The 25160-nt window shown below is 39.9% G+C and overlaps 1 protein-coding gene across 2 annotated transcripts in view; it reads left to right on the top strand.

The window, feature by feature from the left end:
* The window catches only part of cltca (clathrin, heavy chain a (Hc)), a 50928-nt gene that overhangs the window by 8900 nt on the left and 16868 nt on the right, over positions 1-25160 (top strand). For both annotated transcript variants that reach the window (XM_074672491.1, XM_074672492.1), the window contains exons 2-12: positions 8100-8307; positions 13615-13883; positions 14048-14209; positions 14326-14439; positions 15898-16071; positions 22525-22722; positions 22851-23051; positions 23528-23680; positions 23807-23929; positions 24739-24876; positions 24961-25125. In XM_074672491.1, coding sequence (XP_074528592.1) covers positions 8100-8307; positions 13615-13883; positions 14048-14209; positions 14326-14439; positions 15898-16071; positions 22525-22722; positions 22851-23051; positions 23528-23680; positions 23807-23929; positions 24739-24876; positions 24961-25125 — 1905 coding nt within the window. The remainder of the gene's footprint in view (positions 1-8099; positions 8308-13614; positions 13884-14047; positions 14210-14325; positions 14440-15897; positions 16072-22524; positions 22723-22850; positions 23052-23527; positions 23681-23806; positions 23930-24738; positions 24877-24960; positions 25126-25160) is intronic.

The raw sequence follows: 25160 nt of genomic DNA, 5'->3' as shown, positions 1-25160 counted from the left end.
TTTGTCCCAGAGAAATAGTGTATCATGAACACAGTACTATTAAGGACCCAATTCCACATTTTATAACATTTTTTAAACCTAAAAAAAAATTCAGCTCAGAAATTCTGCCATTGAGTCTTGTCGATGTAACGTGAGATCTTGAGTTGATGCTTGTCTGCTTAGTCAGATCATTCATTCACAAACGTTAATCACTTATCCAATAAGGTTTAAATAAAACTCAACTCCCAGCCAACAGTGACCAGACTGCACAGAAAATAAATGTGGGTGTCAGTTGTTTGTGAAGATGGTTGAATCCACCCTCCTCCTCCTCCTCTACTTAAAGCAGGCGTGGTGATTACACCCAAACTCATGACCAAACTCTTTAAAGGCTGTTTAGCAAATTAATCAAGGGTAGCGTTATAATGTGATTTGTTCAGTTGAGTCACTCAAAATGACTCTTGGAAAAAGGTCAATAAATTTCCATAATGATGCGTTCAAATGTAAGAGAAGAACAGTTTTAAAAACCTGTGTAACCGTTTTTTAAACTGATATATGTTTTGAAATTTAAAATCGATATAAACAAAAATAATCTCTAATGAGCCACATTTTCTGCCTATTTTCTTTATAGTTGTACTGAATTCTGGTCTTGTAGGATCACTTATCAGAGACGTTTATGCAATGAGGTCATGTCACTGAGCATTTTGCACAGGAAGCTATTACAGCAGAGTAACATTAATGGTTTGTCAGGGGACTAATGATAGTGATGCAGAATGTAACTGTGAGTCACCACCTTTTGCTGGTATTTCTGATGCTGCCACTTCACTGGAGAGCTGCCAGAGTCTTGGCAATTACACCCAGAGTGCATCAGCTGCTCATGTAAATTAACTCCCTCTGTTCAGTGAGCATTTCTTTCCAAGATCATGCTTCTTTACTACGCACTTTCATTGACCTTTGAATGTATATTTTAGAGTTCTGGTTGTCTTAATCATTTCCAGAGAATTTTATTGATCAGAATTTGAAGTTTTAATGATTCCTCACTTCACATTCAATTAATGTACCCTAAAATTAAATCAAGAATGGTACCCAAGCAGAACATGTGTTGGAGATGGTGTTCAGTAATGGTTGAGAATCAGGTACTAATGCAAACAGAATATACAGTCATAGACTTATCTAGAGCTGGCACTGGCAAGCCTCTGTTTGAGTTTTGGCGTCCAGCAAGAGCCAACAGGTTGTGACAGCCAGGTTAAACTTGGTATTTAAAGCATTTTTGATTACTTTAAGAAGACAGAAGAGAACGTCTGTGTGAAAACCTGTGAATGAAGAGAGTGAGCAGTGTCTGTGATGGAGAGCAGAGCAGAAAGACGCCCACAAGTAGGCCTGTCACGATAATCAATAAATCCATTAACCTAACGATAAATAAAAACGTCCTTGGTAAGTTTGCCAGCCTCGATAAACTGACACGTGCATGCATGTTTGTTTTCCTCCTCTCTTTCGACCAAAATGTTTTATTGTTTTTGATTAGTATGAATTATTTTCATTGACATGTATTTTTTTCTAAAAGAGAGTCCATTTCATTTTCATTGTATTTTTTTCTCTTTCTTGTTTCTTAAATTTATTATATTTTTTGTTTAATTTATTTTATTTAAAAGATCCTGACTTTTTAATTACAGTTAAATACTCTTAAGAAATTAAAGTTTCTTGCTTTTGATATGGTGTACTCACTTTATTATCCCATTTATCATAATTATATCAATGAAAAAATGGAAAAAAAAAAATCAAAATAATATTGACAATAATATTGTTTATCTGCAATAATATTTTGGAAAATGATCGTCTAGCAAAATTGTGACAGGCCTAAAAACATCTATGTTCATCAACCTGTGAATGAAGAGAGTGAGCAGTGTCTGTGATGGAGAGCAGAGCAGAAAGACACACAAAAGGCTGAAAAAATCCCACCAGCAAACAAACAAACCTGTAACTTTCCACAGGGCTGTGAGAATGTGTGGAGCATTACTGCCATCAACAATCATAAGAAAATCCATTGTTTTGATACCATTCAAACATTACAGTAATGGATATTGTATCATTATTATGCAGGCAGTGATAAACATGAATGTGTTTCAACTTTGACAGCCGTACTTACAGTTACCTTCAAGAAAGAAGTAACACAGAGCTTTAAGACAGGCTGAAACTAAAGGGCTGCTTCGATGCCCTATCTTCCTGCCTTTGTTATGAAGTAGCTTACGTCTATTGAAAGGTTTTGTGCTCTTGGCATTCACCAGCCAAATCCTCCAGCTAAGCTAAAAGCAGCAGCACTGGCTCAGACAGGCTGAAATAGATCACCATATAAGTTTCAGCGTTGTTTGTAGCTCCACTGGTTTGACCTGCTTTCACTCAAATTCCAGCTCACTGAAGTCACACTGGCTTTAGCCCACAGCTCTGTTTCACTACGAGGTTTCCACTGAAAACCAGTCCGACAGACCTCACCGTGGTGAAGTCACAGCATCTGTCTGTTTGTTTTCCCTCATTTCAAGGGACGGGCTACCTTTTTTTTTTCATTGTAATCAGGCCATCCGTCTCTTTCCTGTTTTATGACTGGCTGTTCATTGTGAATGAAAGGGCTTCCTGCAGGTCCTAAAATAGATGGTGGAGAGCGTGTGTGTGTGTGTGTAAGAGAGTGGGCATGCAAATCTGTCTGGAAATGGTAATAGAGGAAAACCTTCCTCCTGTGTTTAACAAATACACTCATCAGCCAAGGAGCGATGATTTAAAGCAACTCACAGTTAATTCACACACTCTCAGATCTCAGAGATGTTTCCTGTTTGGTCTTAAAAAAGAAGACACTGGTTTTATCTCTCCGTTACAAAAGAGGATTTCAGTCTGTGTAGTTTTCTGACCAGTTTAATTACAAAGCTGTTACTGAGAAGTTTCTCAGAGTGTAACTCCTGTGAAGCCTCTTTCACTTTGTCTGGTGTTTGAATGAATGTCGCCGCTGCAAACATGGCTTCCGGCTTTGACAATGGCTGCGATAAGAGATGTGAAAGCTGCAGTGACATTTCAGCATGATGTCACCTTCCTCACAGCAATAAAAAAACAAAAACAAACACAAAGTACTAAGACCCATGTTTGACACAGACTGGTTTTCACATCCTTGCCTGGGCAGAGTGTGGCACTTCCTTTAAGGTTAGTGATCGCCGTGTCATGGAGAGGGAACCAGGTTACACACAAGTGAAGAATGTGGGTGGGACAAGCCTGCGAGGGGAGAGGAGGGAGGGCGTGTCCTGTCATTGATAAAAGGTGTTCCCGTTTCGTTGAGCAGTTCCTGGAACTGTGGTTTGCGTTTGCTGATTAGGACTTGGCTCTGGCAATTTGAACCATCACTGGGTCTTGAATGAAACTACACAGGGAGGGGTGTCATCTACAGCTGGAGGTGACAAACCCAGGAGGAATCTAATTTGTGGTCCTGAAACTGCTCTGACATTTGGAGATTGAAATTAAGCACAACAAATAAGATTTGCTCACATCTATGGCTGGGAAAGAAATGTTCTCATCATCAGTCGCTATGGTTCAATGGTCATAATGTAATTTTATCAGATTTAACAGTTATTGATGCCCAAGGGGTAACATTGTGTGTTTAAAAGAGGTTGTCACATTTTGAAACAGAGAACAGGTTTTAGATATTCCAGTTTTTTTCAGTGGCTAGATCTATTAACAACCCAAAACGGTACAAACAATCTTCCTAAATGTTGTGATTTTAACACTGGATGCTGCAAATTAAATGTAATTTAAAGTTCATATTGCTGTGCTATTATTAGTTTTGTTTGCATGTGATTGGGGGTGGGAGAAAAAATTGATATACGATATATACAGTAGGGGTGTAAATCACCAGTTTCATGACAATACGATACGATATCGATTCTTTGGACAACAATATTTTTGCAGATATCACAAAGTCTGTCACGATACGAGGCGAGACAATGCGATACGAGACGATACGATACGATACGATACGATACGAGACGATACGATACGATTCAGGGGCCTTTGATCGATTTAAGACGATATTATGTCCTCACTGAACACAATCAGCAACATTTCACCTGAGGCAAGAAAGAAATACAAAACAATTTTGATAGTTTTATTACTGAAATGTGGAATGATGTGCTGACCTTTAGGTATGACAGTTTGTAGAGGATTATAGCCATCTGTATGATCTAATTATGTTTTAAAATTTAAACTGGTTAAAGTCAGGTAAGGTGCTTTTTATGCCCTTACTGTTATACTATATTTGTTTATTGTATCAAGTAATGATGCAACACTATAATTAAAAATTACTGATTACATAAACTTTATTATTGACCTCCAACATTTGACCATTTTCTATCAAACCAAAAATGTGAAGCTTTGATTTTAATTAAACCCCAAAATTTCTATTGTTTAAAATTAGAACTATCAACTTAACTTGACATTGATAGTTTTTTTCACTGTGATGCCTGATAACCACAGTTTGTATGTCAGTGTGATCAGACTTTATTTCACTGTGTAATAGTCGATGTGGAGGAGGAATGACACTAAGCTCTCATCGTTTTACTTTTTGACTTTAACTTTTTAAATTTAACTTTTTTTTGCTACACGTTCGTCTACAGCGTTGTGACTTGGTGGGCGCTAAACAGAACATTTTACAGCAGGAGAAATATCAGGCGTGGTGTGTCAGAGCAGGAAAAGGTTCAAATGTGTGTCTCATACGCTGAGTGCATGAGGCTTGAGAGGAAACTTCAGAACGACTCGCGGTTGGACGGAGACGGACATGCGTGTCTGGTCGGGATTTCAAAATAAAGGCCTACATTAAAGATCACGATGTTGATTGATGTTACGACTTTCCATCGATGTGATTGGATCATTGCTTAACCAATCGATGTATCGATCTATATCGATGGATCATTACACCCCTAATATACAGGAGTTTTTGTTTGACAATATCAAAATTGGGATTCTTCGTTTCAGTCTTTGTTTATAAACTGGGTTAGAAAAAAGTTACCACTTTTCTCAGCAGAGGGTGAGATGTTTCTCTCTGACTCAGGTGATGTTTATGGGAAAATATAGCTCCTGATAAAGTCTGTAGACATGATCATCATCATTTCACTTTTTCACATGGTCTGGTGTTAAACAAGCAAACTAAAAATCACAAAAATCATAAATATCGAAGAACTGCAACTTAAATCCAATCGGCACCCCAGAACAGCATATCATCCCAGCCCTACGTGTGATCCCATGTTCAATCTGCTTATCTCTTTGCCAAATTAGAATAGATGGAAAAAGTTTGTTCTTTCCTTTAAAGAAAAAAAAGTCTCCAAAGATCCATGCAAACAGCTTCAGAGACTGAAGTCAGCTCAGGAAATCATGCTGCAGAAATCTGCAGGTAAATTATATAACATTTGAAGGATTGTGGTTTATAGCTGTTAAGTTGTGAAAGAAGAGGAAGTTGCGACACTAAAACCCGGCCTATAGAAATGAATTTTGCAGTTTCATTTCCTTCACACTCACATTTGCAGTGTGTTTGAGGGAACAGCTGGAGGTTGTGTTTGTGTAATTGTCTCCTTTTATATTTTGCCATGTCCTCTTTTATAGCCGCTGCCCGGCCTGCAGTGGCTCAGTTTGTAACTGTAACAATGATACATGGTTTGTGCTTGTACCAGTGTGTTGACATTCCTGCCTGGGGCTGTTTTGGCACTGTCCTTGGTAGGTATTGCTGTGTCAGGGTTTGTGTGAGGCCGGCAGGATGCCCTGTTTCCAGCCTTGGCAGATATCTGTGCTGCAGAGCTGACTGCTGTTATATTCTGCAGCGTCGTTTGCAAACATCAACCAGATTCTGATTTTGTACAAGTTAAAACTACTTTTTCCTTTAATCACATTCCTTGTTTTGTTCAGACATGAGGAAAGTAGAAGAACATGACGCTCCCTCCTGGATCAAATCAGAGTTTAATATAAGTTAACTCCAAGTGATTGTCTGTCTGTCAGCACAGGGATCCAGCAGAAATCGTCTTCATTCAGCTCCTCTAAGAATCTTAATCTGGTACAAGAAGTCAGACCTTGAAAAGCTGCTGTTCCTCAGACTGTAGTGTTGTGTAATGTTATTGTAGTTTCCTCTCTGGCCTTCACTTTTGGAGCTTGGCGTTGGAACAGTTCTCCACCCAGCCCAGCTCTGCAGCGTGGTGACCACAGCTCCACAGCTCCATGTGTCCCAAAGAGCTGCTGCTCAGAGTCGGCCTCAGTGACCTCATCCTCTGGCTGTAGCTGAGCCAAGCAGCTGAGTAGAGCCTCAAAGCCCTCTTATTAGACTCTGTTGTTGTTTGTTTGCAGTCGGCATTTTGATTATTTCAACTATTCACTTATTGTTACTCCGCAAACCTTAAAGGGGACATATCATGCTGATGCCTGATTTAATACTTACATATAAAATAATAAAATTGAAAACAAGACCTTTCACCCCCTGAATTTAAAAAAAAATTAGATATTGTATTTTTTCTGATACCCTAGAACGAGATTTGATGCCTCTGAAAATAGGTCATTGCCATTTGGCCGCGAGATTTCGACCTTCGTGACAACGCGAGGATCCTTTCTTTTTATTGGAGTAATCTGATAAAGCAACTCCTCCTCTGTGATGTCAGTTAGTCACACAACCGCCACCGAGGGATACACCCACCAAGAGCCGAGTATAAACGTATAAACTATACATGTTACAGTACCGGTTTGACTCACCACACTGAAGCGTCCTGAGATGATCTGTGTCCACGTGGATTTTCTTCCTCCTGAGCTGCAGAACCGTCCGGGTCTGACTCGGAGTCCAATACAAAAGGACGTATCCTACACTCTGCCATTTTATTACTGCTATCAATGCCTTACGGTGAAGTTTTGGCAAACAGCAAACTCGCTCGGTCTGCCCCATTCAATGTGGCGATTTTGTAAATACTGCCATGCTGCAAAAACCGCCCCCTGGCTCTACCCCCTCCGCCCCTCTGATAGAACTGACCAATCAGAGCACAAAGGGCTGTGACGTTGCGAGGTTACTGGAGGTCATTTCTGGAAACGGAGCGTTTCAACGAGATCTTCAGAATGGCATAAACTGAGGATATTGAGAACGCTATTGTGGGGCAATGAAGGAACTAAATGACTTGTACTGAGAGCAGAAATGCTTTACAGGCATCCTAGTCTGGCATAGTGAAAAGGAGAAGCAAGCATGGTATGCCTCCTTTAACACAAAGATGTTTCTGCCAAGCTGGTTACTGAAATGCATGTGCCTTGCTTAGCAGAGATGGTAAGGATTTAAGGTGTCTCACTCCTCAGTAATTTATTTTGCTTTAGTTTGTTTAGCTGTTACTTCATAGTCTCTGTTTTGCTAGTGCTGCTCTCAGCAAAGGGAGTAGGAATAAGAGAGGTCACTCTTCCATTATCACCTAAAATATAACAATTTTATAAATGTCAACAAAGCTACAGTGATAGGATCAATTTATCAGCTATTAAATTTGTTGTCATTGAGTTTTTTTTGACTAGTTGTTGTCCCTCTGTCTTTCACCAACTCTTAGCCGGCAGTCCTATATTTTGCTGGTCTAAATTCAGTCGAGGTTTCAAGTGTGGAGTAACTTTCACCAACACTGCAGTAATGGCTCAGGATCACACAGAGGAGCTTATCAGTTTGGTAACCTGTGACAGGCTGTTTATTGACAATCCTGACACAAAATTTTAGGCATGCACCAATTGCTCAGTGCCGGTTTCCTTAATTTTGGGATATAAGTGATCGGTCCATCCTCACATATGATACTGATCTTATATACCCCCGGGAAGGTCTGACAGCCAGCCATTGTTGCTTCTTGCTCTGAGACCTAAAACTCAGGACACTTTATTGGTTGTTTAAGTTAAAACATAAAGATTTTATTGTTTCACAGGTATTGTTCATTGACTTTCAATAAAATAAGATTGGTAAATTAAAGGTACATGCTGTCAGTTATTAGAAAAAAAAAATCTGTGTCAGCCCAAATCTGTATCAGCAGGTCAGGCTTTTTAAAGATCAGAAAATTGTGATCGGTGCTCCCCTGTTAATTTTTCTTTCCTCCTTCTCTCAGCTCCAAAACTTAGGGATCAACCCGGCCAACATAGGCTTCAGCACCCTCACCATGGAGTCGGATAAATTCATCTGTATCCGGGAGAAGGTTGGCGAGCAGACTCAGGTGGTGATCATCGACATGGCCGACCCAAACACACCCATCCGCCGGCCCATCTCAGCAGACAGCGCCATCATGAATCCAGCCAGCAAAGTCATCGCACTTAAAGGTACACCATAACACAGGCCTTGTTTGTCTGAATCAGTGCAGGAATATCCAGAGAGCTCTTAAAAACACACCACGCTTCTACTTGATGTAACTCCATACTCAGAGATCTACAGCATGAGATTCAGACATTTGTTTTACTTCAGTAACTTTATGAGTTTGTTAATTAGAGTATTTAGAGATTATTTTCATCTGTTTATGTCCATACACATCCAGCTACTTTATTTCTCCACTGTGAGGTAGTTTTTATTGACCAGCATGTATGCTTTCAACAAACATTTGTCCTGTAAATATTCAGTATAGCTTATTTTTATTCATTTTGTCCAGCATCCATGATTGCTTTGACTTTTTTGTTGTTTTTGTTTTTGTCTTTTCTATGTTTTTTTTTTCTTTACTGCTTTCTTATGTGTTTGCAGACGGTGAGTTGAAATTTAACTACTACATTTGTGGAAGTGAAATCCTGTTTTCAAGACACTATACATTTTAATCAGGCAGAGGCCTAGTTTTAATTGTGTGACATTTCTTTTGAGAAATCCTCAAAGCATAAACATCTTCATAAACAGGATTGAGCTTTCACAGCCTTTTAGCTTGCTGGCATTTCATCATTTTTGTTACATGTACAAGTGATTTAGAAGCTGTTTTACGTGTGGTAATACTGTGGGTCAAAATGATTTCATTTTAATTCACATTTCTTCTTAATTTTCATTTGAAATTCATGTCTCCTCTCATCTGTGTGAAGTGATAATTACCCACACCTGCTGTTTCATGTGTTCTCCAGCTGTGTCTAATATTTGTCAGTTCATTTAGCAACTTTTGACACTTTCATTGTTCTCTACACCAAGTTTAGTGTCTGCTCCGACTACCAGAGACTGTAGACGTGACGACTTATTCCCCGTTTGGAAGGTCTCCTCGTATCTGAAGCTGCACTGTTTTTTAATGAGGCCTTGTTCGATCATAAGTAGTCCCAGATGAGGACTTAGCAGCAGCAGGGACAGACTTTGGCCTGTGAAGCTCACATGTCAGGGTGTGAAAAGTAAAGTTAAGCTGTCCAGCAGATCTAAGAGCCAAACAATCCTGTGCGTCCATCTGTCTGGGTTCAGCTCTGCTTTATCCACCTATCACAACATTTTGTGAGCCAAGCAGCTTGCATCTTAAGATTTGTAGCAAAACTCTTCCAAGAAATGTCTAAGACAGTTTGTTTCAAAACTGGTTTCTTCAGTTATGAGAATCATAAAATTTTTATCAGGGTTGGATGAAGTGATTTCAGGCAAACGCATCAGATGGTTTGACATAGAAACGGCTGGTAAAATATCAATTTATTGCCATTCAAACAATACATTTCTTCATAAATCAGCTTTTTCATATTATCCCAAAAAATGAAATAAAATTCTCAGACACTCAAAGTGTTTAAAGCCAGAATTTTCCAGTCACTTTTAATTGAATTGAATTAATGACATGAATTATTGCTGGATTGACATGTTAAGGTGGCCAGGGCCTCCTCCCTTTAGATGTATTTGTTTTGATAAGTTAAACAACCTTGTTCACATAATGTCCTCTGCACAGGACGTGGTTCAATGTGCATTTAGAAAAAGTAGTGTGCTGAACTTTTATAGAGCTCATTGCTGACAATCATGTGACTGATAGACACATTACAATAGCACTATCTCTGCATGGTTAAATTTTACACAGCAGACCCACGCGCCTTGTCATCTGCAAACAAGCGGATTTATTTTCTAAGCATTTTTACTCTCAGCTTTAACTTTTTCAATCAGATATTTAAAAGTATGTTTGTGGTTTATTGACAGAAGTTTAGGACAGCTCAAAATGCACTACATATATCAATGAGAGGGGAAAAGGGAGATTATTTAAATGTCATAATAACCTAGAAATGCAGAGTGCACGCTGTAATGATGTAGAAAGCAACACAGCAGAGTTTTGAGATCTGTCTGAAGTCGCAGCCCTGATCTTTGGCTCTCTATGAATGCAGCGTAGGATCATCGTAAACCTTTCCTCCCTCCTCCACCCCCTCCGCCTTCCCTGCTCAGTCGACCATGATGATCCTACTCAGCCGGCCTTGTCATGTGACACAGTATCAAGTCTTAACCTTTCCATGTAACCATCTCTGAAGAACCGCCTCAAAAACCGTCACAACCTCTGATCATGACAATCATGAATAATAAAAACTCCCTCTGCTTTGCTGTTTGAGATTTGGCTGCTGCTTTGAGTGGTCATTCACCACACCACCTTGTTATTCTGGTCCCATGGCTCAGTGATGGCAACATGACCTCCACGGTCATGCTGATGCATTGATCTTTGCTTTTTTGTTTTTTTCTTGCTTTATGATGAGAACTAAATAATTAGCAAACAAGGAAGTCACACTGCTTCTAAACAAAGCTTTAGCTCTTTGAATTAACACTAACTTATTCACACAAATCCAGGTGAGTAAATTATTTATTAAACATCCGATCTCCTCCACAAAGATCATAAAACTTACTTAACTGAAGACACTCAAACACAATCATCATTGGAAACTTTTCTCCCCTCTCCTCTAAAAGTCTTAATTGTTTAATCCTCCTCACATTAATTGTGCCGCTGTGTTCCTGTTGTATTCCACTGTCGTGTATTTGACTCAGATGCAGATGTGTTTGCCTTTTTTGTGGGTTGTTTGTTGTCTCTACCCTCTGTCTGCTTCAATTCTCTCAATGAAGGCTGTTTATTGATGGGGCGGGCCAAGTAGTCGGACAGTATCAAACACACAACATGCATACTTAAAACTTCAGTTTAAGTCTTTTGGATGAAAAATGATTAGCGGGTTTGTGTGTGTTCAGTCATTTGCTGCCACAGAGACCACAAAAAGCACCTGGGAAGTTTTTGTTTCCAACTTTAGTTGATTTAGCTTTAAAGGCAAAGCACCGTGAAAATTGAAAAACAGATGAATTTGAAATAGTGATGCTCCGATCCAACTTTTCTGCTTCAGATACCGGTAATGATACCTGGGCTTTAGGCATCGACCAATACTGACCCAATACCAGTGTTAAATCATAACCTGCATACCCTATTGTTTTGGGTAAAAGGCAAAAAATGAATTGATGAAATTACTTAAGTCAGTATTAAATGAATTAAACAATGAAATTTTTAAATGTTTACTAGCAAAATAAGCTTTAGCAGGACAGAAGTTAATAGTCATTGTAAACTTGTGTACTCTGTAGACTGGTGATGCAGCAAAAAACAAAGAAAGTGTATCAGAGGTAAAATTCCAATTTAAGTAGTCGAGAGCGCTGATAAAAAAAAAAAAATGGCATAGAGCTGTTTGCCTGGATCGGCACCATGGATTGGCCCTTTTCCACCAATACCAATCCAGCGTTGAGGGGCACTGATACTCGATACCTGGATCGGTATTGGTGCATCCCTAATTTGAAAGGAAAGAAAAATATATGCAGCAATACTGTAGACAGATGATCGATAAAAAGTACAAAGAGCCACTGAAATGGCACAAAAATAAGGGTTTTATCAGCTCTTTAGCACTTGATTTTTAAAAGAGACAAGTATTTGTGAAGAGACAAATATTTAACAGGTTGGATGTTTGCGTTTTCAAGAAATATGACCAATGAAAAATCTTTAAGACGCTTATAAATATATGATAAATAAAATAAAAATTAAAATAAAATAAAATAAAAGGGCAAAATGAAGGGGAGCAATTTATGAGACTTTTTGTTCACTTAATTTTTTTAACCCCTCATGAGATGCACCTATGACTGTCTCTTTGGCTTAATCTGCATTTTTTTAAATCCTCATCAACACTTTCTTTGGTAAAATCATGTACTACTCAATTATTAATGGGCTGCTGATATCAAATGTAAATGTGCTTTCTTTATACAACCCTTTACAATCACCCACAGGTAAACCAAAGTGCTTTACAATAGATAATATATAAGAAAAATAAAAACCAATAAGTAAAAACATGAACTATAACAAGAATAAAAGCAATAAAATTAAAAAAAATAGAATAAAAGTGTCATCACGCTACTGGGTATCACAAGCCATCCTAAATAAATATGTTTACAGTTTAGATTTGAAACAGCACAGATCTTCGCACATCTACTCCTTGGGCAGGTGCGTTGGATGAAGACAATAGAGTCCAAATTTAAAGAAAATGGAAATTAGGAGTGGCTGTGTGGCTTCAACCAATGTCTTCTCTGCATGGAAGAGTATAAAAGTTAAAACTATACCTCTTATGTGCAGAGAAGCGAAGCAGAGAAGTATTTTTTCTCTGGAAGTTGGCCAGTGATTTGGAGTTTTTGTTTTCTTCTGTTCAGTTCAGATTTAAAAAGGCCCAGGTCAAAGATGAGACGCATTTCTGTGGGGAGCTTGTTCCAGAGCCTGGGTGCTGCAGCTGAAAAAGCTCGGTCACCCCAGTGTTTGCATCTTGACCTGGGCACTTCTAATAAAAGTTGGTTTGACGATATCAACGCTTTTCCATGTACGTGGACAGTTAAAAGCTCTAATAAATAAGTTTGGGCCAAACCATTCAGAGCTTTAAAAAAAACATTAAAAGTTTAAAGTTTCTCGTCTCTTAGTGTAGGTTGAAAACCAGGCAGCAGCGTCTTTTACAAGTCGGAGGCGACTAAGTGCAGATTGAGAGACACCAACATACAGTGCATTGCAGTAGTCCAGTCTCAAACTAATAGGAGCATGGATGACTTTCTCGAGGTCATGATGGCTTAAAAACGTTTTTACTCTGGCCAGAAGACATAATTGGAAAAAAGCTAGTCTTGACAACATCATTGATTTGCTTATTGAGTTTCATATAACAGACAAAAAATAAAACCTAGATTTTTGACAGTTGGACTAAGCTTTGCAGACAAGGTGCCAAAGCCATACATCGCAGTGACAATACATTCGGTCTCGGCCTCATTTAAATGAAGAAAACTTTTGGCCAACCACTGAAATGTTGGCATTAAATGTATCATTAAAGTCTTATAGAAGGATATTTTAGGTGCACATAAATGTGTAACGACACCGGGTTCAGCCTCTCAGAAGTCCAGTGTAATGCACTCGTTCCATTATTTCTGTCCTGATTGTCTCACCACACTCCAAATTCGCCACAACCTCCGACTACAGCATGTATGGCACCCCCTCTCTTTCCGTCATGGCGTCCTTGCTTGATGAACTCTGTGCCATGACTACCAATATTTCAAATTTGAATCCTTCTGTTGAAATTTGGTGTTTCTTTTCCTGTGTACATGTCCCATACGGACACACCGCCTTCATGAATATAATGTCTGCTTTGCTCATCTCTCTCCTCATCTAGCCGCCAAAACTCTTCAGATCTTCAACATTGAGATGAAGAGCAAGATGAAGGCTCACACCATGACGGACGACGTCACCTTCTGGAAGTGGATCTCCCTGAACACAGTTGCACTTGTGACTGACACTGCCGTCTACCATTGGAGCATGGAGGGCGACTCGCAGCCCGTCAAAGTCTTTGACCGCCACTCCAGCCTGGCAGGATGCCAGATCATCAACTACCGCACGGACGCCAAGCAGAAGTGGCTCCTGCTCATCGGCATCTCGGCCCAGGTGATCTGCCGCTCTGTCTGCTCTGATGAATGTCTGACTCAGCCCAGGGCTTAGAGGGCTCATCACAAACACAACACAGTCCCCGACTGCTCCCAGATAAACTGCAGCTTCACTGTTACTGCTTCTCTACACATGTTAATCTGTGGTTGTGTTTCCTTTCTCAGCAAAACCGTGTGGTGGGAGCCATGCAGCTCTACTCAGTTGACAGAAAGGTTTCCCAGCCGATCGAAGGCCACGCTGCGAGCTTCGCTCAGTTCAAGATGGAGGGCAACACAGAGGAGTCCACTTTGTTCTGCTTCGCTGTCAGAGGGCAGGCTGGAGGAAAGGTACCTCAGGCGTTCAAAGACACTGAAGGAGAAAGCAGGCTTCAACATCCTTGATATTTTTACCAGCATCTTGAATCTGTTTCTTAAATGTTTTCTTTCCCCTCGTCTTTGTCTAGTTGCACATAATTGAAGTCGGGACGCCACCAACTGGCAACCAGCCGTTTCCAAAGAAAGCAGTGGATGTGTTCTTCCCTCCAGAAGCCCAGAATGACTTCCCTGTGGCCATGCAGGTGTGGAGCACAAATCCAAAACTCATCACTTTGCTATAAATTAATATTTATTCTCCATAAATTTGATGGTACAACATGTGAACTGTACCTGATGTCACATGTTGGGTCTGAAAAATGCATGGTATGCTTTGGGATTGATGTTTATTCTGGGGTTTTATGTCATGGTCTCAGCTCTTTTGTATTTCCTAAAAACCAAAATCTGCTTTTCTTATTCATCCTGGTCCTATTAGAAACATCTGCAGGAGGTTTTGGAGTTTTTAAATCTAATGTTGGCAGTCATATCAGGCTGTAACTTCATTTTCAGTTTGTGTTGCCTGTGTTCGCAGAGCTCTAAGATTATGAGTGTTTGCAGCTGCTCTCAGAAAGCTTTGTTTCTGATTTTATGTACAGTCTACAACCCAAAATAACACTTTACTAACACTTTGCTCAGCTGATACTTAAAAAATAATGACACAAGCTAATTTTGTAGCGTTTTCTGGACAAAGTTACTATCAGTCACAACAGCTTAGAATAAACAGCAAATTATAAAAAGAAAACACACAATTGTGGTGAATCAAAAAAGATAAACCAAAGTAAAAATGTACCTAGAAGAAAAATCCCCAGAGAAGATTTAAAAGTGGGGACAGATTAGGCAAGAAGTAGGTGCAAGAAATCCATCTGGTCTGAAAGGACAGGAACATACAGGGTCAGAGGTCAGAGACATTGTTATAGCCCAGAAACCTTAAAAAGTTAGGTCACTGGTCAGTGTTTGTAAATAAAGCTGAGGTCAGTCAGAAATGTCAGGGTATCCTCAGGGTCTTAAAAAGTCTTAAAATGTCTTAAATCCAATAATTTAAATTTAAGGCCTCAAAAAGTCTAAAATTCTCTTAAAATCTCATAAACACATCTTGAATACGACTCTGAAAAGTCTGAAAAATGTTTGACTTAGACTTAGTGTGGTTTGAATATCAAATAAGTAGGGGAAAGTGATGTTAAAAGAGGTCTCTGGCCTAAAGCACGTGTAAGTAGTTCTGTTTAAGTTGATTGTAGCACCCCTGTTGGATTAAGTGACTACACTTGTGTCTTTGCTGATATGGTTCACAATAGAGAGGGTTATAGTGTTTTTAGTCTGGTCTACCATTTTGCATTCTACTGTGAATGGGGTGTGCCTCCAATTTTCTTTCATGTCTTTTGTACTTTTTTGCTTGTATGGATGGGAAATGGGTCTTAAATTTTATTCATTTTAGTTTTATAAAAAATCATAAATTCGACCTGTTTAAACCTACTTATGAGTAATGAACAAATAATTTAAAAATCCAATCCTATGCGTTCAAAGTAAATTTGACCCTAAAGGTTCATCCCTCGTTCAGGCCAAGTGAAATCAAGAGTAAAGCCTCTACATTAAGTAAAACACTAGATCACAGGCTTGTGTTCTCTATCACGTTTATAGACATTCTGTTTTGTGTTTGTTTTCGACAGATAAGCTCCAAGCAAGATGTGGTTTTCCTTATTACCAAATACGGCTACATTCACCTCTATGACCTGGAGACGGGCACCTGCATCTACATGAACCGCATTAGCGGAGAGACCATCTTCGTCACGGCTCCACACGAGGCCACCGCAGGCATCATCGGGGTCAACAGGAAGGGACAGGTAAGAATGTCGAGCAGTGCTCAGGCATGTTCATCGTGACAGGTCAGGGATGGAGCAGGTTTGTGCTGATGAAACCAAATGTTTTTCCCAAAGCTCTGTCAGAGAGACACAACAGAACTTGATCCTGGTGTTTTACTCCTCATGTCAACCCAAAGCAGATTAATATATGTAAACAAAGAAAACATCAACTTCAGGGTTATAACAACAGCCTGTTTGTCTGCTGCTGTCGTTGAGCTTAGATGCTGCCAACAGGCAGTCTAAACTACCCTGGGTGTAGAGTTCCTCCTGGAGGGAGGCGGGGAGCAGGTTGTTTTCTTTTGTGAAGATGAACCAGAGAGGAGAACTGGATCCAGCCAGCTGATGAATAATGTTCCAGCCAGGCCACACACCACATGAATAATTGAGCAGAGAGAGGAAAGCTGATCTGGGGCTGTGACGGATCGCGTTGTACGCAGGGGCAGTGAAGTGCGTATGTGTGTGTTCATGTCATATGCACACACTCACACACACACTCACACACACAGTGATCTCAGAGATAATAGGCCACTGTCTCTACTCTGTGGTGCCTCCACATGAGTAGGTTTGTTGCAGTATTGGTAATATGATGCAAAGTTATACAGTAATACAGTGGTTTCTCCATAAATTTCTCTGTCTCTGGTTGTGTTTGTCCATCGAACGGCAGAGAGAGACTCGTTAAAAGAAAAGACAAGGAGGATTTGAGAATAAAAGTTTGAGATGTATATTGATTGGACTCAACAAGCAGATCAGTCAGGGTTTAAAGAATAGTTCATGCCTGCATGTTCATGTGTCATTGCCGGAAAAATATGCAAGATAATTAGGTACTTAGACGTTGGAGTGAAATATGTAAGTTCTAGTTTTACATAAGTTTGATAAAAAACATGATAAGTAGCGAACAAAATGCAATGAAAAAATCAGTTTCTCCTTTTGCTTCACTGTCCTGTGTGGATGTTAACCTCAGAGACCAGCTGTTGTGTCAGAGACAGATAAGACTAAATCAATACTCCTACAACCCGACTGTAAGGTGAGGTGCAAAGAGTGAAACGGTGTTGATAGACATGAAAAGGAAAGGTAGTAAAACAGACAAAAGCCGCCTGGTTGTAATTTGTTTAAACATGGTAGTGCTTTCAATCCACATCAAGTTAGACACTCAGTCTAAACTGCTCATTTCCACTTTGTTTAATCAGCAGTCTCATGGTTTTTTGCATTACAGTAATTATATGAATATGACACTGATACTTTAGGATGTAAAAATCTTTCATTGATAATAAGTGCTCCACAGTATGTCAAATCAAGCATTTTCTAATCAATCAGCCAGTTCTCCTGAAATGTTAGGCGCTCGCGTTTGAGAGCTGTCATCCCAGAGGAGAGAAGCGTGAATTATGTATATTAACCAGGAAATATAACAGAGCTGCTTAAGGAAGAAAAGACTAAATGAATGAATGAGAGAACAGCTTTCTTCTCCTAACACATCATTTCCTGTTGTTATGAATTTGAATGGAAACAAATGTGAAGAAAGACAAGCTAAAATACAGAAATGGTGATACTTCTGTGTGCTGTGCTCAGCAACACGACAAACTTTGAGAACCACTTGCATGTTAGATGTATAAAATGACTTTAACCCGACTGTCAGGTACAAATTTTCACGTAAATGTTTTAAGACGTTTGGATGTAAATTCTCTATTGATATTCACTTTCTTCACTTTCTGCTGGTGCTTCTGTCACAGCCAACAGCACACCACCCAGAAAACTCTCCTGTGCATGCATTTTTTTGTGTTTGGAGTAGAGGTGTCCCAGTCCAATATTGATATCGGATATTGGTCTGATGTCAGCAGAAAAACAAGTATAGGTATCGTATCGGAATGCATCTAAAATCTCTGATATAAGCAGTTTCTGTTACCCATTGGTTAATAATAAATGGGTCCGTTTTTCCTCGTACTTACTGTTGCTGATTACTGTTCTTTGTTTGAATATTATCACTTAATCAAACCTTTTCTAACATGACAGACATACTACAAAATAAGTAATAAAAGTATCCATGTTTAATGCTGATATTGTATCGGATTAATATCGGTATGGGCCAATACTCAATGCTGCAGTGTCGGTATCGTATCGGAGGTGAAAATGTAATATTGGGACATCCCTAGTTTGGAGAGAAGGGAAAAAAGTGGCTTACAGATCTCGGCAGTTGCAAGTTTGGGGGTTGCAAATGAACGTTTTTTCATCGGCATCAGCCCTTTTTTTTAAAAATTCGATGGCCAATAAGAAACAAATTCAAAACTGCCTTGTTGATGCTGCTGCTGTCTGCAGTCACTGCTCAGTCCCCAGCACTGTCCCACCCACTGCACCATCTGATTGGTTACAAGCAGAGCCATGGCTTGGGAAACAGCCAATCAGCAGTGCAGTTATTACAGTTATTGCAGTTACATTGAAATTTTGGGAAACTTTATTTACTGTAGAAAACTTTAGCGACTTATTTTTTAAGTTTTCATTTAACTTTATGAAACATGCTGCTGAGTCTGTGAGCTGTTAAATAAACTCATGCTTAAAGGTATTTGAATGAAGTTAAGTGTTGGAGTTTGTATTGCTCAAAATTTTGACATCAATATTTGCACTTTGACTGCAAATTAATATCAGCTTCAAATACCAGTTATAGGCCTCCTTGAATTCAAATAATCAGTATCGGCCTGGAAAAATCCATATCGGTCTATCTCTAACCAAAGGGTTTGATTTAAAATTCATAAATTGATTCAAAGGGGAAATCATAATATCCAGAAGTATATTGTGTATCGTGATATAGCTTAAAAATATTGAGATATTGGTTTTAGGTCTAATGCTACCTGTTAGCTTTTGAGATTTTTTTTTTTATATATTGTCAGTTTTTTTTTTTTTTTTTTAATCAAAATTAAAAGTCTTACAGTTAGCTGAAACATGGGGCCATCAGCTCTCTGTCGGTAAATTGATGTGACACAACAGATCAATATTAGACACCACAAAGTAAGCATCAATACTATTTTGCCCCAAATTGTGCATCCCTCCTTTAAGCTCAGCATCAGGATCTGTCAAACCATGACTCAGGCTGAGTGTGTATTTACCAGGCCTGGCTAAACACTGATATCTATGTTGACGCTGCACACACACACACACACACACACACTCACAAAGAGAGACAGTGAGGGACAGAAAGAGTGGAGGGGAAATAAGTGCCGACCCTCCACCACATGATGTGAGGTGAGAGGCACAGCCTGGCGCCCTAAATCCTCTTAGTCCTGGTCCTCTCATCCAATCACAGCCTCCACCTCATCATCCACGTCACCAGCATGGCAGAGACATCTGATGTCTGCACATTTAATTCAGCAGGTGTCTGTACATGTGGAGAAGCTGGTGTATAACTTGATACGAAAGCTCATGTGTCAAGTGATGCTCGGTGCTGCAGCTGAGAAGAGTTCTTCTGGCAACTTGGTCTGGGTTTTTTTTTTCCATCAGGCTGTGCCACGTTTGATTCAGCTCTGTCTGACTTTGATATTAGCCTCTCCCTGATCTCACCTCCATACTTAGTTTACAGTAAGAAACCTTTTATTACCACTTCTTTTATCCCTCTTTTATTTAAGAGCCTCACATTAGTCCGCCCACATTGTCCTGAATGAGTGACTCCACGTTGGTGGCAGGAAGAATGAGGTTTAGTCAGCCATGCTAAAAGCCGGGGCGCTGACCTGCTGGTCTTGTTTGCAGAGGGGCGAACATTGGCCGTCTTTCTCCTCCACCCCCCTCCTTCTCGCTCCTTCATCCTGCTCTTTTCATTCAGCTCAGTCTCCTCTCCCTCTGCAGCCAGACCACTCACAAAAGCTGTGCGTTACACTGACCCACTAATAATACATTTGCATTCAGCAGCCTCCATCCAGAGCCAGACAGGCTTTAATGGAGTGTAATGCCTCTGCTGCTGCACGCAGTCAGATTCTGCTGAGCGTGTTCACTCTGCTGAATTCTGGCTCGGGACACGAATAAAGAATTTGTTGATTTATGGCTGTGTCATCTAGCCGTGTTTAAGATTAGTTACGGAACAACAGGCCATTCATCAGTTGTTGGTTTATTGGTCTCGTTTTAATTCAGAGCCCTCCCAAACGCTGGGGCCAGGATGGGGGCATCTGAGTTCATTTCACAACTCACAGGACGCTTTGTGGCAATTATGAGCCTGCGAATGGAGCTGTTTACAGAATGTTTACAAACAAACACAATGGATCAAAGAGCCCCATGGCTTATTGGAGTTTGTTTGACTGCAGATTGATTCCCCTCGGTTAAAGTAATAGTTTTAAAATGTTTGAAAAGACTTGAAAAAGTCAAAACAACCTATAAATAAAACTTGCTCTTTGTGTGAAATGTCTGCTGTTAGTTTTTAGTAGCATTAGAAGCTAGTAACATTTTCTATTTTGAGAGCTTTAGACTTTTCCTGCTTTACTGCAGATTTCTGCCACATCACGACTCATCACCTCAAACAAAGTTCCTGTACTCTATCCAGTGATTTGCTTTCTGTTTAGTCTGGAGCATGTGCATTTTATGACTGTTGACTATTTTCACTGAACCAAACTTTTTGCCTCAGTCAAGTCAGGTCAAACTGAACCCAGCTCATGAGTCTACATGACAACTATGCAAATAATCAGTTACAGATCAGAGTGTGTAGTCGGCCTGTTTATTGTCATGGAACAAAAGGGAGAACTAAAAAAAACACAAATAAATAGACTCATGTCTCATATCATGTCTGTGGGTTTCCCAGTCCCTGCACACAGACTCACAGGTACACACAAATGAGACTTTCCACTTTGTCCTAATCTCACAGCTCATGGAGTCTGTTTTCCTCTGGAGTATTTATGAATTATCCAATCAATATCTTTAATGACCAGAGAAAGAATGACAGATAAGAGTCAAAAAAAGAAACTATTAAAACAACTTGAGGCAGCACAGATTTGAGGTTAATAGCTACCTTTCATCTGACTGTCAGGATGAAAACTGCATCAGCTGCGGCTCAACAGCTTTCTGTACACTCAATTTCTGTTCAGGCCAGTCACACTTGTTTTAAAACTCAATTTATTTCTCACAGACACGTTGTTTTTAAACTCTGTCTACATCAGATAAGCCCAAACAAAATGATTAAACGGTTAAGTCTCCCAGGTGGGGCTGGGTTTCACCACTGACTTTCTGAATCGATTCCAATCCACAAGCTCCCGATTCGATTCTATTCACGATCCGATTCGATTTGATTTATTTAGTATTAATGAAGTTTCAATATTGCTTCTATTTTTTACTGAAAGAAATAGTGCCTGATGTCTACTTTATTTGAATAACTGTTCAAAAAATGGGTGGGTGGAGGGTATTTATCTTCTACATTATTTACTTAACACAAGCAATAAACCGTTCTATCATATGACCAACACAACAAAGCATTGTGTAACATACAAACAGTTTTTTTCCTGTATGCCAGGCCTACATGTCATGTTTACATATAACATATACTTTATTTAACAATTACAATCCCAGTAGAATATTGACTGATTGATTCAACTTTAGGCCTCATATACCTGTAATAAAATTATCATTAATTACCTTAAATAAAATCAGAGAAAGGAACAAAGCACTGCAGAACAACAGGCCTGTTATGAACAATAAAATAAAAACTAAATATGAATCCTCTCGTCTATGGATCTCACATAAAATACAGTGAAGAATTGTAAATAAGACCAAACCTCTGGCTCAATCACTGAAATATGTCAACATGTGGAAGGCACTTTTTTATAAAATGAAAAAGAAAGACTGTGTGAACATAAATTTAAAAATTAATTGTATAAAAAATCTTACTGATATTTCATCAGTAACAAAACACAAACTAAAGTAAATGCACTTTAATTTTTTGTTGTTGTTGTTGTTTTTCAAATTGCAGCCTTTGCGATTAAAATTCAATTAATTGTTCAGCCCTACCTGTCATCCCCTGCTACCAGGGTTGTGTTTAACAGCACATTTATTTACAATTTCACAGAGAGGATTCTCGTTTTAAAAAAAAACAGCAATTTTTTTACCCAGATGTTTATCTTTTCTTTACTTTTTCAAAGAACTGATTCTTATGACTTGCCAACAAAACTGGTATCATTTTCTTTAAAACTAAGAGTAATAGCAGCTGTAGGATTTATACTAAATTTATTGTATTACAGCAAAAAACATAATGCAATTCTCTCCTTTGTGAAAACAGCATTCGTCCACAGTAGCTATTCCACAAACTGATGAGAAGGAGGATAATTTTTTTTAGTTAAAAGACCGATCCTTGGACTTCATGAATGGATATAAAATTTCACAATTTTAAAGATATATTATGACTCAGCGCTACCCCCAGTTCTCCTCAGTAGAGCCTCCAGTGATTTTAAAGGTTGTGTCTGTGCTTATCCACAGGTGCTGTCAGTCTGCGTGGAAGAGGAAAACATCATCCCCTACATCACCAACGTGCTGCAGAACCCAGACCTGGCTCTCCGCTTAGCTGTGCGCAACAACCTCGCAGGTGGTGAAGAGCTCTTTGCTCGCAAGTTCAACAACCTGTTTGCTGCTGGGAACTATTCTGAGGCTGCGAAGGTTGCTGCTAATGCACCAAAGGTACTCATCCTGCTCGCCCCAACCAGTTTAAGAGGATTTGGATACAAATGATGATACGTGTTGGAGTCTGTTTATTTTGAATTTATCAGTTGTTAAGCTATCCTCCTGCTCTCTCGTATCGCACTCAGGGTATCCTGAGAACTCCAGACACCATCCGCCGCTTCCAGAGCGTTCCCACTCAGGCCGGCCAGACCTCCCCCCTGCTGCAGTACTTCGGTATCCTGTTGGACCAGGGCCAGCTCAACAAGTTTGAGTCCCTGGAGCTCTGCAGGCCGGTTCTCCAGCAGGGAAGAAAGCAGCTTTTGGAGAAGTGGCTAAAGGAAGATAAGGTATTTAAGATCTCCATCTCTGCATTCACGGACAGGAAGTGACTCTTCCTGATCTGCCTGTTTGTTTACACGTCCCGCCTGTTTCCCTGGATCATGTGAAAGCAGCAGTTATGCAAGGAATTTGTGACGTTTCTCATGGAGAATGTTCTTTTGGGTGGTTCAAAGCTGCTGCAGTGCTGGAGTGTTGAATTATTTTAAAGCAAGCTTTTCTCTTCTTCCTGTTGGCATTGTTTTACTCCATAAAGCTCTCCTTTCCTTTTTAATCTGATTTCCCAGCTGAATTCAGCATTATTGTTCCCTACTTTTTCCAATGTCTTGTGATTAGATCAAACAAGATTAAATTCAAGAAGTAAGAGAGTTTAGAGAAACAACAAAGGCAGAAAAAAACAAAAGTTATGTAAAATAAAGTCATATTCTCGTGTCTTCTTCTGCTCTGAAATGCTCTGAGTGCTGACTTTAATCTCTGTTCCTTCCAGTTGGAGTGTTCAGAGGAGCTGGGTGACCTGGTGAAGGCAGTGGACCCCACCTTGGCTCTGAGCGTCTACCTGAGGGCAAATGTTCCCAATAAAGTGATTCAGTGCTTTGCTGAGACCGGTCAGTTCCCCAAGATCGTCCTGTACGCCAAGAAGGTACGTCTGACATGCTGACGTTTAGCGCCTGGCGATCCGTTTCCACCCGTCATGACCTTCAGAAAGGAAGCACTTATTCTTAACTACAGGCTTTAAACTTGATAGCTTTCCCATTCGTGTTTCCAGGTGGGCTACACTCCAGACTGGATCTTTTTGCTCAGGAATGTGATGCGGATCAACCCAGAACAAGGCCTGCAGTTTGCTCAGATGTTGGTGCAGGATGAGGAGCCACTGGCTGACATCACACAGGTACGAGGAGGGAACAGGACTCTCAGGCATCCAGTAGGAACAGAGAGTGGTTTCTGATGCAGGCTTTAAAAACATGAAACAAACTTGAGCTGCTCTGCGGTACAGATTCAATCCAGTTGTAATGTTGAGTTTTTTTTAAGTTGGTTTAAAAGTTAAATTTGTTTTGCTCAGCAGCCAAACTTAACACCTCATGGTGCACATGTTGAGCTCTTTGGTTAATCATGCCTACAATTACCGTGGACCTCAAAGCAGTGAGTTTAGGTTTAAACTGACTCTCAGCCTGTTGCCACATGTCTCTCACTACACTTTCTTTATCCTTTGTCCTACTTTCTGACTGAAGGCACTTAACAGTCTAAAATCATTAAAACTTTGTGCCTTACTCATACACGATCAACAAGTCAGCCACAAACTTTCCTTGAAATTTGACTGAGTCACATGACAGACCGACATGTGTGAGCCTCAGCTTTCCTGTAGTGTAGAGGAAATCTAGTTCTTCCTCTGCTTCCTGCCTCTGCAGACACTCTGCACTGCCCAATGCTGACGCAGCTTTCTGTGCTGCTGAAAATGCTTCACTTGCTGAGAACAAGAGTTGATTTGCATCAGAGGAGTTTTACATCTTTGTAAATAAAAGATTAGTTTTTTCAGCCAGAATTAAGTCTCATCTCTGGTTGAGAAATGGTTGAACGAAGGATGTTTTATTAATTTATGTAGTGTCAGTAAAGTGTTACTTAATTTTGTTCAGAAGTTAAGGTAAAGGTTTCTTTTCTTTCTGTCTTGACTCTAAACTTTGTGGCCTTGTGTTTCTGCAGATTGTGGATGTGTTCATGGAGTACAACCTGATCCAGCAGTGCACCTCATTCCTCCTGGACGCCCTGAAGAACAACAGACCCTCAGAGGGTCCACTGCAGACTCGCCTGCTGGAGATGAACCTCATGCATGCCCCACAGGTAAACTCACCGTCAGTGAGCTAAAGTGGATCCAGTCATTAAAGCTGATTTTACCTAAGTATTTGTTTTCTGTCGTGGCTGCAGGTTGCTGATGCTATCCTGGGAAACCAAATGTTCACCAACTACGACCGCGCCCACATTGCCCAGCTGTGTGAGAAGGCTGGACTCCTGCAAAGAGCCCTGGAGCACTACACCGACCTGTATGACATCAAGCGCGCTGTTGTGCACACACACCTGCTCAACCCAGAGGTGGGTCTTCACTCCCTATGTAGTCACATGAAGTG

This window comes from Halichoeres trimaculatus, unplaced genomic scaffold (genome assembly GCF_033239565.1).
Source record: "Halichoeres trimaculatus isolate MK-OKI-2021-1 unplaced genomic scaffold, fHalTri1.1 fHalTri1_scaffold_6, whole genome shotgun sequence".
NCBI classification, from domain to species: Eukaryota; Metazoa; Chordata; class Actinopteri; order Labriformes; family Labridae; genus Halichoeres; species Halichoeres trimaculatus.
The sequence above is the reverse complement of the archived record's forward strand: the minus strand, read 5'-3'. Positions and strand labels throughout refer to the sequence as shown.